Source organism: Monopterus albus, unplaced genomic scaffold (genome assembly GCF_001952655.1).
Source record: "Monopterus albus unplaced genomic scaffold, M_albus_1.0 scaffold424.1, whole genome shotgun sequence".
Taxonomy (NCBI): Eukaryota; Metazoa; Chordata; class Actinopteri; order Synbranchiformes; family Synbranchidae; genus Monopterus; species Monopterus albus.
Genome location: NW_018128304.1, coordinates 159,036 through 176,214, shown reverse-complemented (window position 1 = coordinate 176,214; position 17,179 = coordinate 159,036). Strand labels below are relative to the sequence as shown.

The 17,179-nt window shown below is 44.2% G+C and overlaps 1 protein-coding gene across 1 annotated transcript in view; it reads left to right on the top strand.

Annotated features, from left to right (window-relative positions):
- LOC109952001 (slit homolog 1 protein-like) overlaps positions 1–17,179 on the top strand; it is a 58,066-nt gene that overhangs the window by 32,474 nt on the left and 8,413 nt on the right. Inside the window, 21 exon segments of the mRNA XM_020586823.1 lie at positions 390–464; positions 1,115–1,258; positions 1,462–1,491; positions 1,493–1,603; positions 2,660–2,826; positions 3,045–3,183; positions 3,309–3,377; positions 4,173–4,244; positions 6,335–6,406; positions 6,614–6,685; positions 8,556–8,719; positions 11,165–11,289; positions 11,548–11,642; positions 11,769–11,908; positions 12,032–12,125; positions 12,260–12,397; positions 12,557–12,785; positions 12,891–13,021; positions 15,078–15,181; positions 15,184–15,231; positions 15,326–15,537. Coding sequence (XP_020442479.1) covers positions 390–464; positions 1,115–1,258; positions 1,462–1,491; positions 1,493–1,603; positions 2,660–2,826; positions 3,045–3,183; positions 3,309–3,377; positions 4,173–4,244; positions 6,335–6,406; positions 6,614–6,685; positions 8,556–8,719; positions 11,165–11,289; positions 11,548–11,642; positions 11,769–11,908; positions 12,032–12,125; positions 12,260–12,397; positions 12,557–12,785; positions 12,891–13,021; positions 15,078–15,181; positions 15,184–15,231; positions 15,326–15,537 — 2,431 coding nt within the window.

Below are 17,179 nucleotides of genomic sequence, written 5' to 3'. Positions count from 1 at the left end.
TGTCTGATCAACAGTCCAAAATATTCAGTTTACATTGATATGAAGCTGTGACAGTGAACAAGTCATTACATTTCAGAAGCTGGAATCATTAAATGTTTGATATTTGTGCTTGATAAATGACTCAGTAGTTTTCAGACCAGTTTTCTTTCTGTACAGTTGAATCAACAATGGTTCCTGAAATAACTGAAGCTTGTTGTTTTCATGGAGGAGGATTTATTACAGAACTGCTGTAGCAGACACATTAGTTTTAACCAACCGTACGAACGTCTATGTTGACATGTGTATGGACTCATACTGTATGGATGCACACTCACTGGACAAACACTCACATCCCAAACTGACTCTTCAGCTAATGATGTTTCCATGTCTGCTCTTTGTGATTGTCCCAGGCGCCTCAACAACAACGACCTGTCTGTGCTGGAGGCCACCGGAGCCTTTAAGGGCCTGTCTCAGCTCAAGAAAATGTAGGTCACTCAGAATGACAAATACCCATGCAGTTATCTAAACAAACCTCCCACAGACTTTTAAAACTAAATATGCCTATGTGAACAGAGGATTTATGATTTTTTGATTGTAAAAGGTTTTCACTACAGTAACAAGAGCACTTGATAGTTCATTTAAATCCAATTCAATTTTATTTGTATTGCACCAAATCACAACAAAGGTTGTCTCAGGACACTTTACAAACTAAGGTCTAGACCCTACTGTAATTATTATTACAGAAGAAAAACCTAACTAATCCCAATTGAACAGAATTTGGCGACAGCAGGGAGGAAAAATTCTAAACAGAAGACCCCCCCCCCCACCGGCAGCCTAGGCCTATAGCAGCATCACTAAGTGAAAGCTCAGGGTCACCTGATCCAGCCCTAACCATTAGCTTTATCAAAAAGGAACGTCTTAAGTCTATTCTTAAAGGTAGAGAGGGTGTCCGAACTGAGACTGGGAGCTTTTTTCAGCTGGTTTCAGCAGAGTGGGCCTTCGTTCTGCTGAATGACCATGTTCACTTGGACTGAGCATTCTGAATCTGTACGAACGGAGCTTGTGACGGACCAGTGTGTGAAAACCACAGACTGTAAGAAACATTTCATCATTTGGGTTTTGTCCTTCCTTTCAGTAACCTGAGCAATAACAAGATCTCAGAAATTGAGGACGGGGCGTTTGAAGGTGCCTCCTCGGTGGTGGAGCTTCACCTGACGGCCAATCACCTGGAGTCTGTCCAAGGGAGCATGTTCAAAGGCATGGAGGGACTCCGCATGCTGTAGGTTCACCTCACACTCCTCCTCTTGTGTTTAGAAGAATGACCGAATAAACCAGTTTCTCAATAAGAGAACAGTGATCACCAGTGTAACCAGTGACTGTCAGGAGAAATACATAGGAAGCTTCTGAAATGCTTTGAAAAATAGTTTGCAGGTAAAATGTGTGTGACTAGCTTTGTGTGTGTGTGTGTGTGTGTGTGTGTAGGATGCTGAGGAACAACAGGATCAGCTGTATATAACGGCAGCTTCACGGGTTTGACCAGCGTCAGGCTGCTGTCCCTCTACGACAACCAGCTGAGCACCATCCTGCCTGGAGCCTTCGACACTCTGCCCAACCTGTCCACACTGTTAGTAGCACACACACACACACACACACATCCTCGCGGTCGTCACCTACAGGGCTTACATTCATTTCCTGGAGGCTTACCCTAACCTTAACCAAAGCCAACACCTGCTCTAACCTTATACCCCGTTATTTTCGTAAAATTCAATGAATTAGTGGTGGGGCCCAGCCTCCAACCCCACAAGCGACTTCCAGTCCCTGCGAAGCAGCACACTCCCAGCGTTCTGTCCCTGTACATATGCATTCACTACATGGGTGTTTCTGCACTGTCTGGGTAGTTGTTTCTCTCACTTATGTCTTCTCCTTGCATGTTAGTCACGCTCATAAGATATGAGGAAACAATGTGAGGAGGGAGGAATCAAAGAAATGCATTATTTGTGAAACATCCTTTCCTCCTATCTATCATCTGAAGAATCCAATGACCAAATGTTTTCTGATAAAGGGGCACGTCGGTTCATAAAAACTTCTCTCCAGATTATTCTCGTGTATCCTCGGTCAAGGCTCCTCCAGCAGCCTCCTCGCTCCTCACAGCCCATATGACGGACTTGAAACATCCTCAGTCATTGCTTGACCCAGGAGTACAGTCTAGTGAGGACCCCTCATGCACAATAAGAGAATGGGAAACACCCATGGTCTCTCGTTGGGTAAATCTCAATTCCCTTAACTGATCTTTCTTCGATCCTTGCTCCACCCAGAAGTTGTTTTGGTCGGCTATATTGAAGGACATCCCAAAGCTTTTAGTTCTGCTCTGAGGAGCAAGGAGGTTGCTGGAGGAGCCATGAGCCAGGACACATGGGAGCATCCTTCATAGATGTCTTTTATGGACTGATGTGCCCCTTTATCGGAAATCAGTGACTGGAACCTTCAGATAAAGGATCGGAGGGAAGGACATCTGTGTCTCTTAAAAAGTGTTTCCTTGATTTGTCTGTCTTTGCATTCTTTCCTTGCATCCTTTCCTAGCATCTTACGTGGGTGGGACTAGATGCAAGACAGAGAAATATAGATGCAGTTAAGGGAACTGAATTATACCCTTTGTCTTTGTCTCCTACATGTCCATCAGGAACCTCCTGGCCAATCCGTTTAACTGTGACTGCCGTCTGTCTTGGTTTGGGGCTTGGCTTCGGAGCCGACGAATCGTGACGGGAAATCCTCGTTGCCAGGCCCCCGGCTTCCTCAGAGAGATCCCACTACAGGACGTAGCTGCTCCTGACTTCCGCTGCGAGGACGGTACGATGCACACACTCAAATCTAAACACAAATACACTAGGGAAGAAAAATAATTAAAAGACAAGCAAAGCCAAAAAGCCAGATGTAAATTCTCTGTACTTACAGAGGATGCTGTGACTGTTAATAAATAAATAAAAAAAAGTAAAATCTGTAGTCTTTTCTAACTGTGCAGTGTGTGTGAAGTGAGCAGAGCTCCCTCTCCTGTGTGTCTGTCTCAGCCTCTGTGTTGGAGGACAGCAGCTGTGCTCCAGGGCCTCAGTGTCCCAACCAGTGCTCATGTATGGACACGGTGGTCCGGTGCAGCAACAAACACCTCCAGGCCCTGCCCAGGGGACTCCCCCGCAACGTGACTGAACTGTGAGTCTGATCACACAGCCAGAGCAGCGCTTGTCTCCGGTCAGCAGGACGCTGGCGTAGCTTCCTCTTGTCTTTGTCCTCCATTCAAACTATTCTTTTTTCAACCTGGGCTCTTGTACTCTCAGGTATCTTGATGGAAACCAGTTCACCAGTGTTCCCAAAGAGCTGGCCACCTTCAAATACCTGCAGCTTGTGTAAGTAAGATACTGTTCCTCCTCTACTACATAAACACTCGACTAACACGATTCCCACTAATACCCTGTATCTCCTCACCCTCTTTCTGTTAAAACAGTGCTGCCTCTGCCAACATGAACATTTATGTTCACTGACTTTCTATTTTAATATGGCGTGCAGTCAGAAGGTTTTTATACACTGGACCTGAAGTGAAACAAAGACTGTGGCACCCAAATATGAAATATAATGACTTTATTTAACTTTCTAAAAAAGGTCTATTACAGTTTGGCTTCTATAACTTTGGATCCGTACTGTATATAAAATAATTCCTGCCCTTTCCGTCTGATGTAGATGTGGAATTAAAGCCGAGGTTCACCACTTTGACCTTTGAGTTAGCGTTTTATTTTATGTTTTGATCTTAAAAATCCTCACCTTTTGATATAAAACCTCCGTTTTGTCATGTTAGACTCCAAATGTAAAACAGCTACATGTGTCAGTGTATTTATGAACACGGCCAACAGGGGGCGCTGTAGCCGTACAGTTGGTTCTGTGGGGAGAAGCATCATATTGCATAGTCATGTAACAACACTAACTTTCTCATGTGAACCTGAACTCAGTGGGTCATTTTATGTATAATATTGGAAAAACATGTGTCTCTGTGTGAGTATGTGTGTGTTATGGGGAGAAAGAATTCAGTGTGTGTTATCCGCTTGTGTGTCTCTGTGTGTATTTTATGTGTGTGTGTGTGGGGGGGGGGACGACTCCTGCAGTATACTCTCTGTGTGTATTGATGGTTATGACCTTTGCCTCTGCAGAGATCTGAGCAACAATAAAATCAGCTCCCTGTCCGACGACTCCTTCTCCAACATGAGCCAGCTCACCACCCTGTGAGTTCACACACACAAACGTCCTCAGTCAGATGTCGAAGGAGTCCACACAAAAATGAAAGACAGTCAGTTTAATAAGTTCAAATGAGTTTTAAAAAGCCACCATTGGAGGGGAGCTGTTCCAAGAAGGGCTGCCATAGTCACAGTGTGAGGTGTTAGAGCATTGCTAGACTCAGCTTGAGCTCTACAGTGTGTTAGGCATGGCGCTCACTTCAATACAAAATTGTATAACCCAGTAAATAAGAGTTACAGTTAAGAAATGCTAAAGGTCAGCAACCCATCAAGTGGCTCCTTGAGGGTAAAGGAACTCTATGTGGCTTTTGAAATACAAAGGATTTTCTTTTCCTTTTGGACTTTATTTCTCAGATATCTGCTAACATTGAGTTGACGAGTATTTACTGACATATCAGAGTCTCGGGTATTTTCACAGGAGTCCATCTTCATTTGTAGGTGGGCTGTCATATGTTTGTTCTAGTCCTTTTGTCCATTGATAATAATATAATAATGATAATATTATATAATACTCGAGCCCCAGCCAACCCGGTGTGGAGTCTGCATGTCCTCCCTGTGCCTGCGTGGGTTTTCTCCAGATGCTCTGGCTTCCTCCTACAGTCCAAAGACATGCAGGTTAGGTTGACTGGCAACTCTAAATTAGACTTCGTCTGGAAGGGCACCCAGCATAAAACATGCCAAGTTTAACATGTGAATCATCCGTTGGGTGGCAACGGATGATTCGCTGTGGCGACCCCTAACAGGAACAGCCAAAAGTAGAAGAAGAAGATTTTGCCAATATCCCTGCATTACCAGGCTGTCCCTGAAGATATGAGTGGTCTCCTATCTGTCCACATGTTTTGTATTATCTCTATCAACACAATTGTTGGTATCATAAAATATCTTTTTTTCAACTTCCAGTCAAATTCTTTCCAGGAATAACTCTTGATTCCTTTATGGCTTTATGAACTCCAGAGAGTTTTAATGTTGTATGTTCATAAAGCCTTGGGACACTTAGGACTGGTTAAAAAAAAAAGACAGAGCAGCAGATGTACTGACTCCTAGTCCCTAGTGTGAATCAGCCTCCAAAAACACCGGCTCATTCTGTTAACCCTCCCTGGCTGGTAAACGCCAAACGTGATAAAACAGCGACAGGCTCCTTTAAGATGTTCATCACTAACATCATGAAAAAAATCATAGAGAACCACCATCATCTGAGACTTGTAGTACTAATGAGGATGAGGACTACATTTTATGTAGATCTGTCTGGTAGTGGTGGAGATGTTTTCCCTCTGGACCTGATTTGATTATTAGGATCCTCATTAGCTGATGTAGAAACATCTGCTACTCTTCCTGGGCTCCCTACAAATGTTACAAACATTACAGCAAATACAATCATTATAAACAGAACAAACAACAACAAAAAAAGGATCATATAAATAAAAAACCAAGACAAAGTTACTCTTCCTGTGTTTTTACAACCTCAACCATGTGGATTAAAACCCAGAGAAAAATGACAGCTCTTGCTGTCAGGACATAAAAATGTAACAAATCTCCGGAGTTGGTGGAGAATGTGCATCTGCACTGCTGAAGGGGAGCAGGCCTACTGGTGCACATGTAAAACATGTTTTATGAAGCCTTCTGTGGTGCCACAGGGAGCTGTGTGAGTCCTCATAAACGTCCTGAAAGTGATCCGCGTCAGTTGGGGATGAAGACTACAAGCCTAAAAAAAAAAAAAAAAAAAAAAAAAAAAGTCGGGGATGTGGGTTTAGAAAGAAGTGAAGTCACCAGAAGCCCGCTCCTCATCTCTGCATGAGGCTGGAGGCTCCAGGCTACATTAGTTGCTGCTAGAAAAACAGCCAAATCTCCAATCCAGCTGTCAGCAGGTGAATTGCACTGTGGGTAATGTGAGCTGCAAGGGTTTGACCAGGAAAAAGAATGTGTGGAATTAGCAGGACTATGTTTGGTTCTGCTGCGGTGATTTGGATGTACCTGTCTGACAGTGCTGTAGGAACGTAGTGTGAAACTGGTGCAGGATCTTTTAAAACTGGTTTCAGAACAGACTGTGTTTGTTCAGTGTCACATTTTTCTCTTTTCAGGATCCTCAGTTACAACTCATTACACTGCATCCCTCCTCTTGCACTGGGCGGCCTGCGCTCTCTGAGACTGCTGTGAGCGCTCACACACACACACACACATGCGCGCGTGCGCCATGCCATACTGAATCACATGACTGTCATCTGCTTGCTCATTGCGAGCCATCATCAGTTTTTGGACTTTAGATGTTCCTCTGTTGCAGAGTTGATTTTTCAGATTCTCTGTGTTCTCTGAGTTTCCAGTCTGACCTGTTCTGACCCTCAGCTGCGTTTGTCTTTCAGCTCTCTCCATGGCAACGACATCTCCGAGCTGCAGCAGGGCATCTTCAGCGACGTGGTCTCCCTGTCTCACCTGTAAGCACTCACCTACACACAGACATACATAATGACGGCACCAGCTGAGTGTTACAGACAACAAGGTCCGTCCCCACCGACAGAATGAAGTTTGTCAGTGTGTGTGTGTGTGTGGGCACATCTTTCTGTGGTGCTGTGGACAAATTTAAGTTCAGTGGTTGATCCTCACAATTGCAATGGGCTGTTTGAGTCTGTTAGGGTTAGCTGAGGATGAAGGGAGGAGGGGTTGAAGTTAGGCACCCAGTTGTGATGATGAAGGTCAGGGTACGGGGTTAAGGAGCGTCATCGTGACTGTGCCGTATGCTCATTTTCCTGTCTTTATGGCTCCAGTCAGGTAGAGGCCAGTTCTCAGATCAGCCTGGGGGAGTGAATTGCTGAGAGATTCATTGTTTGCCATGGCTGGATTGATCTGAGGCCTGTGTGTGTCTGCATATACAGTATAATCATCTTCAGCCAAGCATGGCCAGTGTGAGTCAATCTGAGGCTCTGCATGTGGAGGGAGGAGGAGAGGGATCGATGATGGAGGTTAAAGACGAGGAGAAGAAAAGAAGTGGTGGAGAGTGGAGGGAGGGGAAGGATGTGAGTGGGAGGTGAAAGGAGGAGGGAGGGAGTGGTGTTTATTTATTTTGTCTCCTGAAGCATGGCATAATCTCAGAAATAAGATCCTGCTGACTCTCAGTCTATCAAGGAAATGAATCGGGCTGTAAAATCCTCTCCTATAACTTATTCTGTCAATAACATTGACTTGTTTTGCTTTTGAGGGTCCTCTGATGTTTTTACTTGTCAGGAATCTGAAGGTGTGTTTCCACATTTAGTGGAGGAATTCAGTTGCTTTGTTAAACAATGGCCCAACATTACTACATTTCTATTTATTATTTCACCCATTATAACAACAAATGGAAAGTGTGATCCAAAAATCTCAGTTCTGAAATCCTGAAAAGCCCTTTCTAAATAAAATGCATTATTATGGTTGCAGTGATTGGCCTCACTGTTGTCTGTGGTCTGACTGCTAACGTTGTCTGTGCAGCCTCAGCTCTCAGTACTAATAGAAACTATGAATATAGGTGTTTGCCGACTTCCCAGAATCCCCTCGTGTAACTCTGTGTGAACGTGGTGGTGTGACATTACGTGAAAGACAGGAAGTGCTTTCCTGACTTTCACCTTGTCCCTGTGCAGCACTCGCTCATGACTTTGAGACACGCTGGTCGTGTCGGAGCATCACATGATGAGTGAGATTTGTGTTCTATTGGGTGACTCTATTGATCTGGTCTACATGAATATCGTTATATCTCCATGGTGCTGTGTGTGTGTGTGTGTGTGTGTGTGTGTGTGTGTGTGTGTTTCACTGAGCAGCTGTGAGGAGTGAGAGCTCCACCGTGTGGCTCAGAAAGTTAGTGCAGAAAATGGTAATACAGGTCCATTACTCTTCCTCCCTGGTTTCCTCTCTTTTCCACCTTTTCCCATTTTTTTGTTTTGTTTTGCCTTTTAAAATTTCAGCTTCTTCTTATTCTTCACTTCCTGCCACATGCTCTTCTTTTTTATATCAATTTGTTCAAAGGTGTTTTTACAACCCTTTACTCTCTGTACCCATCCCTCTCTTCTTTCCCCCCATTTTCATCCTCTTTCTCACAACAGGTTATACATAGAAACAGAACCAGCAAAACAAAGATCAAAACTGTTGAATACAATCATACCACGAAAACTATAACAAAGCAAACAAATGTTACCTGAGTAGCAAACAGTTGTCCAATACTGCCAAAATGATTTTAAAATCCACCTCCATCCTCCCATCAATCCTCCAAACCTTCAGTTCTATAAATTTTTAATAAACCTCATCAAATCCTCTTCCTGACTCCGTGTCTTCCTTCAGAGCGATCGGAGCCAACCCCCTGTACTGCGACTGCCGTCTTCTCTGGCTGTCTGACTGGGTAAAGAGCGGCTATAAGGAGCCCGGTATCGCCCGCTGTGCCGGCCCTCATGGCATGGAGGGCAAGCTGCTGCTCACCACACCCGCTGACAAGTTCCAGTGTCTGGGTAAGCTGGCAGGAGTCCGCCCTATAAAACACACCTTAACCTGAACATGAAACAGCAGCTGTAGCTTCATGTCTGGCTTGTTTCAGGGTATTTTCTTTATGTGTATTTGTGCACTTTGTTATTGAATGAACATATTTTACTTGTTAGTAATTTCATTTTAAGCCTTTTAACATGTATCAATGCCTATTAACTGATTAGTGATGAATACAGAGTTAATTGGCTACTCTGTGCCATTCTGTCATTTCATCTGAAAAATGATCTAAGAGAACAAACACCCACAATCTGTCTTCACTTCCTAATAGATGATATTTAATACAAGGAATATTTTTAGTCTGTGTGACCTTCATCAAGAGTTGTCTGCTTTCACTCCTACACACACGTCACAACTGAAGACGCTGCAGCACACAGTGTCCTTAACTGAGAAGTAAAAATCTATTTGAAAAATTGCTTTAATTGTCTGATCAATTTTGCCTGAAGGCAGACATCTTCATACTGTGAAAATTATATCAACGCGTGAGTTTAACATATTGACATTTGAGAGATGAAAAGTGTATTGGCCACTATTCTTGAAGCTGCTCTACTTAATGTCTTTTCAGCCTAGATAACAAACTGACACCATGAGCCGCTCTTTGCTCCTCCCATCGCATCCTGTTGTCTGGCGATGATGTAAATTAGAGATGCCTAGTTGGGACCAGCTGTACAAAATGGAGCCCTTGGTCAGACTAACGAGTAAATGTGTCAGTCCAGGAACTTCTTCAGTACCAAATACGCTGAGTTCAGACTCCTGTACTCGGGAGTTTATAAAGTGACATAATACCAGTTGTAGGATGAAAATGATCACAGCTTTGAGCCACACAAGTCAGCTCCCAAAGCATCCTTGATAAAATGTGCAGAATGCTTCTGGTTTTTTTGGTGTGGATGCAGACTTTGAACTGGAACAGTTGGACTATGACTGATGATGTTAGACAACTCTGCAAGAACACAAGTACAGAGAAGTACAGATACTGGAAAATGCCACAGTAGAACACTGGTTACTGCTAGCATGACACAAAGCTCCAGTTCCTCCCAAATTAAAATAAAATCCTGACCATGCTAGGTGGCTAATGCTACCAAAACAAACAGGTTAGCTTTAGATGCTAACACATCCAAAAGGAAGGAGGCCACATCTGAATCCAGTCTGAGTCCTCTGGCTGCTTTTAACCCTTTCCATGTCAAACAGCCAAACCTGGCTGTTATACGCAGTTGTGTGTTCTACTTAAACTGAATCATACTGCTAATTTACACAAACTTAGTTTTTTCTCACCTGGACAGTTGCAGTTCTCTTTCACATTCTTCTGTTTACTTTTAAAGCACTAAATGTTTTTGGTCCAAAACACATATTTGATTTAGCATTTTCTTTATGTGTCTCTGCCCCCACTGAGATCAGTGGATGGAGTTCAGCTGGTGATGGTTGTCTACTGGTGACAAAAAATACCAGGGCCTTTGTTGTCAAAAAACTGTGTGCATTGACATTCGACATCTGTGATGTCTTTGAAATCCATCCATTACCTATACCGCTTATCCTGACTAGGGTCATAGGGGGGCTGGAGCAAATCACAGCTGACAGTGGGCGAGAGGCAGGGTCCACCCTGGACAGGCCACCAGTCTATCACAGGGCTGACATGTAGACAAACAACCACACTCACTCACTCCTACGTGCAGTTTGTAGTCACCAGTCAACCTAAGCTGCATGTCGTCGGACTGTGGGAGGAAGCTGGAGTACCCAGAGAGAACCCACGCAGGCACAGGGAGAACATGCAGACTCCACACTGAAAGACCCCGGGTCGACCGGGGCTCAAACCCAGAACCTTCTCGCTGTGAGGCGACGGCACTAACCACAGCCCCACCATGCCTCTTTTCATTGTTTGCTTCTTTATTTTTCTGTGAAACACTTTGTAGCTTTTTAAAGATGTTATCATTTTTATAAAGCTATAATACAGTAATATTGCAGTAGCCACTAATTGCATTAAACCTTCAGCGTGACTTTTGAGACAGTGGTGATTTAGCTGCGATAATACAGAGTGATCTTTTATTCAGTGTTTTATATTAGTGCTTAGGGATGTGCATTCAATTTTTTCATTTAATTGAAAAGCTCTAATTCATAGTGAATTAAAGTTGTGAAATGATAAAAGCTGAAAAAGTTCAGAGGTGATTTTGAATTTAATCTCATTTTAAAAGGTGTTATAATAACAGCTAAAAACAGGAAATAACTAGGTTTAAAGTGCTATTTAAACATAACACCAGTGAAAAGCACACAGCCTAACAGTGCCAAGGTCAAAAATCCCTCTCTTGTTATAGCACATGTACAGTTTTTATGGAGCTGCGTTTGTAATGTTTGTTGCACAATGTCTTATTCATAACTCGTTGAAATCTCTGGCTGGCCTCTGTGTGTGTGTGTGTCGTCAGGTCCTGTGGAGGCGTCTGTTCAGGCCAAATGCAGCCCATGTGTGTCCTCCCCCTGCCAGAACCAGGGCGTCTGCCAGCTCCACCACACACAGCTGTACACCTGCGCCTGCAAGGCCGGCTTCACGGTAGGCAGCTCTGTATGCCCGTGGCCTGCTGTAGAGCGGCTCGCTGGATCTAGGTGGCGAGTTTGTCTGTTTTGTCGTCACTTCATCAACAGTGGGCTGAAAGTGTAAAACCACTGGTCCAGTATTGTGTTTGTGTGTCTGAGCACTCACACCTGTCTCTGAGAATCCCATCAAAGTACTGGTCTGGCCTGATCTAACGTTTGCTGGTCAAAATATGCTCTGTATTCAGTGTGTGTGTGTGTGTGTGTGTGAACTCAGGGTCAAAACTGTGAGACTCCAGTCGATGCCTGTGTCAGCAATCCCTGCACCAATGGAGGAACGTGCCTGAGTGACGAGCAGACCAGAGGGTTCAGGTATCAACATCTACCTGTTGCCTCTAGCTGTGAATATGTTTTGAACTTTTATCTTTTTTGTTTTCGATTTTATTTTCTGTGTAGCTGTAAAAATGACGGCTTGTTCATTTCTTTGTGCGTGTCCAGCTGTGCGTGTGCATTTGGTTTTCACGGTACGTTCTGTGAGGTGAACATGGACGACTGTCAGGACCACGGATGTGAGAGTGGCGCCACCTGTGTCGATGGAGTTGGCAACTACACCTGCCTGTGTCCTCCAAACTACACAGGTGTGGCAGCAGAGCAGAGCTGTTGTTCTAATCATCCTCTCTCACCTGAGGGGAGAAGTGATTCAGTCTGAAAGCGTGTACCCGCTCTTTTAATAATCTCTCTTTGCCTCCTCTCATTCTCAGGTCTGTTTTGTGAGGAAGAGGAGGGTGTGTGTTCTCCAGGCAGAAACCCCTGTCAGCATCAGTCCACCTGCATCAGCACTCCTACTGGCCCCAGGTGACATGCACCTCTCGTTCATCACTGCTGGACTCAGCGGATGAGATTTAAATTACAGATGCACACAGATATCGTTCTGCTGAGGTTCTTATCACGTATACGTGCATGTGTGTGCGTGTTTATGCATGTTACAGGTGTGTGTGTATCCCAGGCTGGGTGGGGCCAGAATGCAGCATCGATTACAATGAGTGTGTGGATCATCGCTGTCAGAACGGAGCTCAGTGTGTCGACCATCTGGACGGCTACAGCTGCGTCTGCCCGCAGGGATACAGGTACTGGGAACGCTTAAAAAACTGGAAATACTGGGAACACAGGAACATGTGGGATACTGTAGATACTGTTGCTGAGACAATGGGAGCTCTGGGAAAACTGGAAATTGAAACCACATTTTGATGTAAGGCACAATTTGGCGTCTTCTTTGCTCCTGTCAGTGGTGAGTTTTGTGAGGTGGTGCTTCCTCCCCCTTCGCCTTGCCAGCTGGCTCGGTGTCAGAACGGCGCTCCCTGTGAGGACACGAGTGGGAGCGCGGTGTGCCAGTGTCTGCCAGGCTTTGAGGGTCCGAGCTGTGAGAAGCTGGTCAGTGTCAACTTTGTCGACAGAGATTCTTACGTTCAGCTTCAAGATGTGAAGAACTGGCCTCAAGCCAACATCACACTGCAGGTGAGTACACGCAGAGAGATGTCATTCTGTAAACGACAGATGTCAACAGAACAAATATCGAACCCTAACGCACACACTATGTGTTTTTATGTGTGTGCATTTCAGGTGTCAACAGCAGAGGACAACGGTGTCTTGCTCTACAATGGAGACAACGAGCCAATCGCTGTGGAGCTCCATCAGGGTCATGTCAGGGTCACCTATGACCCTGGGAACCAGCCAGCCACCGCTATCTACAGGTAGACACACACGCAGGTCTTATTACTACAATGTCTGTTGCCACAAGGATCCAGTACACTCCAGAAGCCAGGGCCGTGCACTGTGTACCTGGCATCATGGACAGCCCTGACTTTAGGAAGTAGATGGTTTGATCTCCTGTTTACATGTCCACGTGTCTTTGAGCAAGACTCTGGACCACAGATTGCTCCCAGTGCTCAGCTGACACCTTTGATGGCAACTGTTGAGTGTGTGTGTGTGTGTGTGTGAGAGAGACAGACAATGAGTGAATAAGATGCAAATGGTAAAGTGCTTTGAATAACAGTGCTATACAAATGCAGGCACTTAGGCTTGGTAGTTTTGCTCTTAATTCTCTGTACTGTATATTTTTTTAAAATGCAAATAAGATGGTCCAATCGATCATCCAGTTACCTGGTCACCATAGCACCATCGGTACAAAGCTGACCAACAGCTAGTGCTCAACCCTAGACATGAATAGAGTGATGGCAAAAGAAATGATTTTTGTATTTGGGCCTCTAAACCTTCCCGTGGGGAGAAGCTCAGATTCTCTATGGAGAGGATGGGAATGACTCTCTGACACGCCTTGAGCCTTGGACATGGCTGAGGTGTGTGTTCATACTCTGACAACAGATTGCATTTCAAATAGGCAGCGTTGAAGCACACATTTATACGGTGAAGTGCATAAAAGTGTTGAGTCTTTTCTGATATAAAGTCAGCTATCATCTCCTCTTGTTTTTTAGTGAATAGTTGTTTGGCCAAAAACTGTGAAGTATCTTTGTAATTACAGTTCTTCATTTTTATTTATTTATTCTTTTACATAGCAAAAACTACACTGATTTTCTAAAAGAAGCACATCTGTTGAAACTGTTTTTTATGCTTCTGTACATCCAAGTGTTGTGTTCTGCAACACGTTATAGTAAATAATGTCATCTTGCACCATGTACAGCTCAGAACATGCCTCCATAAACCAAGTAAAACAATAACCCTACAGTGAACTAAATATAACTGCTGCACCTGATCAGCTCAACATGTTTAACTCCAGCCCACAGCTGCAGGTTGATTAAGGAGTTCTCATCCTAAGATTTCTCCAGCTGATCCAGTGGACTCCTGCCGAGCCCTGAGCAGCCTGTCAGCTAACTGTAGCCCAGCAACACCGCATGTCAGTGCATGATCTGTGTTGTTGCTCTGAGAGACTTGTGCAGGATTTGGGAATGTGGATGGGCATGATCAGCAGTGTGGGAATTCTGGTTTTATAACAGACACGGCCAGAGGGCACTTGAAGCTGAGTGTCCACTTGATCCGGTGTTGAGGGCTTAAATGTTCGGATGGTACGCTGTTGAAGAGGAGGAGGAGGAGGAAGAGGCTTGGCCAGCAACTCACACACGCACAAACACACACACTCTCTAAGGCGTTTTGTGTGATGAGCAGCGGCAGAGAAGTTGAAAGAAAAGATGAACTGAGCATTAAATCCCAATCATAGCGTTACTTCAAACCTGAAAGTTGCCTTGTCCAGAAATGGATGTGAAAATAACAAGCACATAGAAAGTTTAAGAGCCAGCCATTTTTGTCAGGAGTCAGTTGACACCAAGCTGGAGCTAAAGGGAAAGTAAATATTGACATTTACCAGGTAGATACAAACACACTTCTAAATGTAGATGTTGAGCAGCGTAGCTACACAAAGGAAACACAGCAGATAGTTCCCCAGCCCTTAAAAACAATAAGTCACTTGCTGATATTTTAGTTTTATATTTTAGTTTGTCCGTTTGCTTTTGGAGGTTTTCTGCAGTCTAGTGGTCAAATCTTGTTCGAGCAGCTTTAATCACACATCTTCTGCAGTCTAGTGGTCAAATCTTGTTCAAGCAGCTTTAATCACACAAGTCTTAACGCTATTGCCGATGTGATTTCTCTTTCTGTAATCTGCTGATATTTTGGTACAGATACCAAAAATACTTTGGCAGCAGAACATGAAACATTTCCCTGTTCCCTCTTTGCCATTCACCTAAGTTTCTACATTGTACATTTAACATAAATTCTGTGTTTTACACCCTCTATGAACAGCCCTGAGACGGTAAATGATGGGCGTTTCCACACGGTGGAACTTGTGACCTTTAATCAGATGGTTAACTTGTCAGTGGATGGAGGTGAGCCCACGACCCTGGACAGTCAGGGTGGAGCCAGCCAGGAATAAGGGAGGCTCCTCTGTATGTGGGAGGTAAGATCAAGGTGGCGGCACACTCAAACCCAGACAAACACCCACCAAAAACTGGCACAAGTGTCTGTGACATGACTGACTTCTGTTTCTGCAGGTATGCCTGAAGAGGTGATGCCTGCTACTCAGGGCCTCTCCTCTCAGATCTTCAATATGTCCAGTTTCCATGGCTGCATCAGGAACCTCTACATCAACCATGAGCTGCAGGACTTCACCCGAAGCCACATGAAGCCAGGGGTGCTGCCGGGCTGTCAGGCCTGCCGCAAGTTCTACTGCCTGCACGGCATCTGCCAACCCAGTGCTGCGCAGGTAGGAGACGGTGAAAGGCCGTACGCATACAACAGTGTTAAAGGTAGACTTGGTGAGCCTGGAAAGACCAGCATGAGGAAGCTCGATTTTCAAAGTAAACACCAGAAGAAATCCCACCCTTTTGTTCTAACTTGTCTCCAAAGCCACTCCTCCAAAAAACAACGTGCACTGCCTGACTACTATATACAGATGTCAGGAAAATAACAAATGCCTCCCAAACAAAACAAAACCAAACCGATAATTACCTGTCCAGTAGAAATATGGCCACCATGCCGTCAGCGTTCAGCCCCTTTTGTTCTCTGTTGTCGATGTCGTTCAAAAGCCACACCAAGGTTAGTTTTGATTTTACTTCTTGCAGCACCCAACTTCTTTTTTAGTTGTAACCTTCTCGAATACGGTGTTACCTGCCCAGACCTGTGGTCCCAAACCTCTGGTTCATGTTCACTGTTTTAGCCCTGGCTCGTAGCTGGTAACTAGCTTTAGAAGTCCAGACTTTTCCGGTAGGGAGAAGTAAAGAGGGAGGCCAGCTAACGCCATTCAAAACACAGGGTTTATTCCGTCTTGGTAATGTGATCACTGCATGTGGCCTTTGCATTATAGTCCCATCTTTACACCTAGAGCTGACTACTGTTGGTATTTTCTCCACCCGTGGCTACATGTGAAAGGAGTCTGTTCTGTGCGGCGGTCTTCTCGCTCTCATACTCCTCACAATCCATATAGGTAGAAACTTCTGGCAACAACAACAACAACATCACCCATAAGGCCATTTGTCATAAAGGAGAAGGAGAAGTGATACAGGATACTAATTTGAGAAAACTCTAGCAAATGGGTAAAAACAAACAAAAAAAAAAACTCCACTAAAGAAGATGCAGGTGACAACGGTCTCCGTTTGCAACCAAAAGCTGCTGTTGGGACCTTCTCTACCATAGCTTGCTAGCGTTAGCCATCAAAACAGAGCATTGACTGCACTCACAAGTAGGATGTAGGTTGACAGGAAGGTAGATCATCTGATGGTTTTACTTGGGACAAGTAAAATTACTGGTCAGGCTTCTTTCAGTCCTGCTGCTGCCACAGATAACAGATTTTTTTCTTTATGTTGTCAGTGTGTTTAATGTATTCGTTGCCATCGGGATGAAAAGAGAATTTCAAAATATGTAACAAAAAATGTTTCTGAAAAGAATCACCATTCCTATCTTTAAATGACAGAATATGTATAAATAAAGAGCCACATAATTCTCTGTTATCAATTTAAAACAGCTTCAGACTCTTTAATATAAAATCTTCAGTCTCATTATGAGACAGGAACATTTACTCATGCCCTGTTAATCTTTGCCAGAATGTTTGAATAGTTGAGGTTTCCTAGATGATTTAAATGAATGAAAAATATTCCTGAGGTGAGGAACACTTGAATGTGATATTGTTTCATATGGCATGTCACAGCGGTCATGCATGGCATTTACATTTTCCAAGAGGTCTTCATTCTCTTGACATGTGGTTCCCCAAGCATAAAAGCCCTGAAGGACACAAGAGGAAGGAGACAGAAGAGGAGAAGGTTAATAATGTGTAACATATTTGAGCTAACATGAGGTCATAGCAGACGGCTGACTGGTTAGTTTGAGTGCTTATCAAGACAGAGTGGATT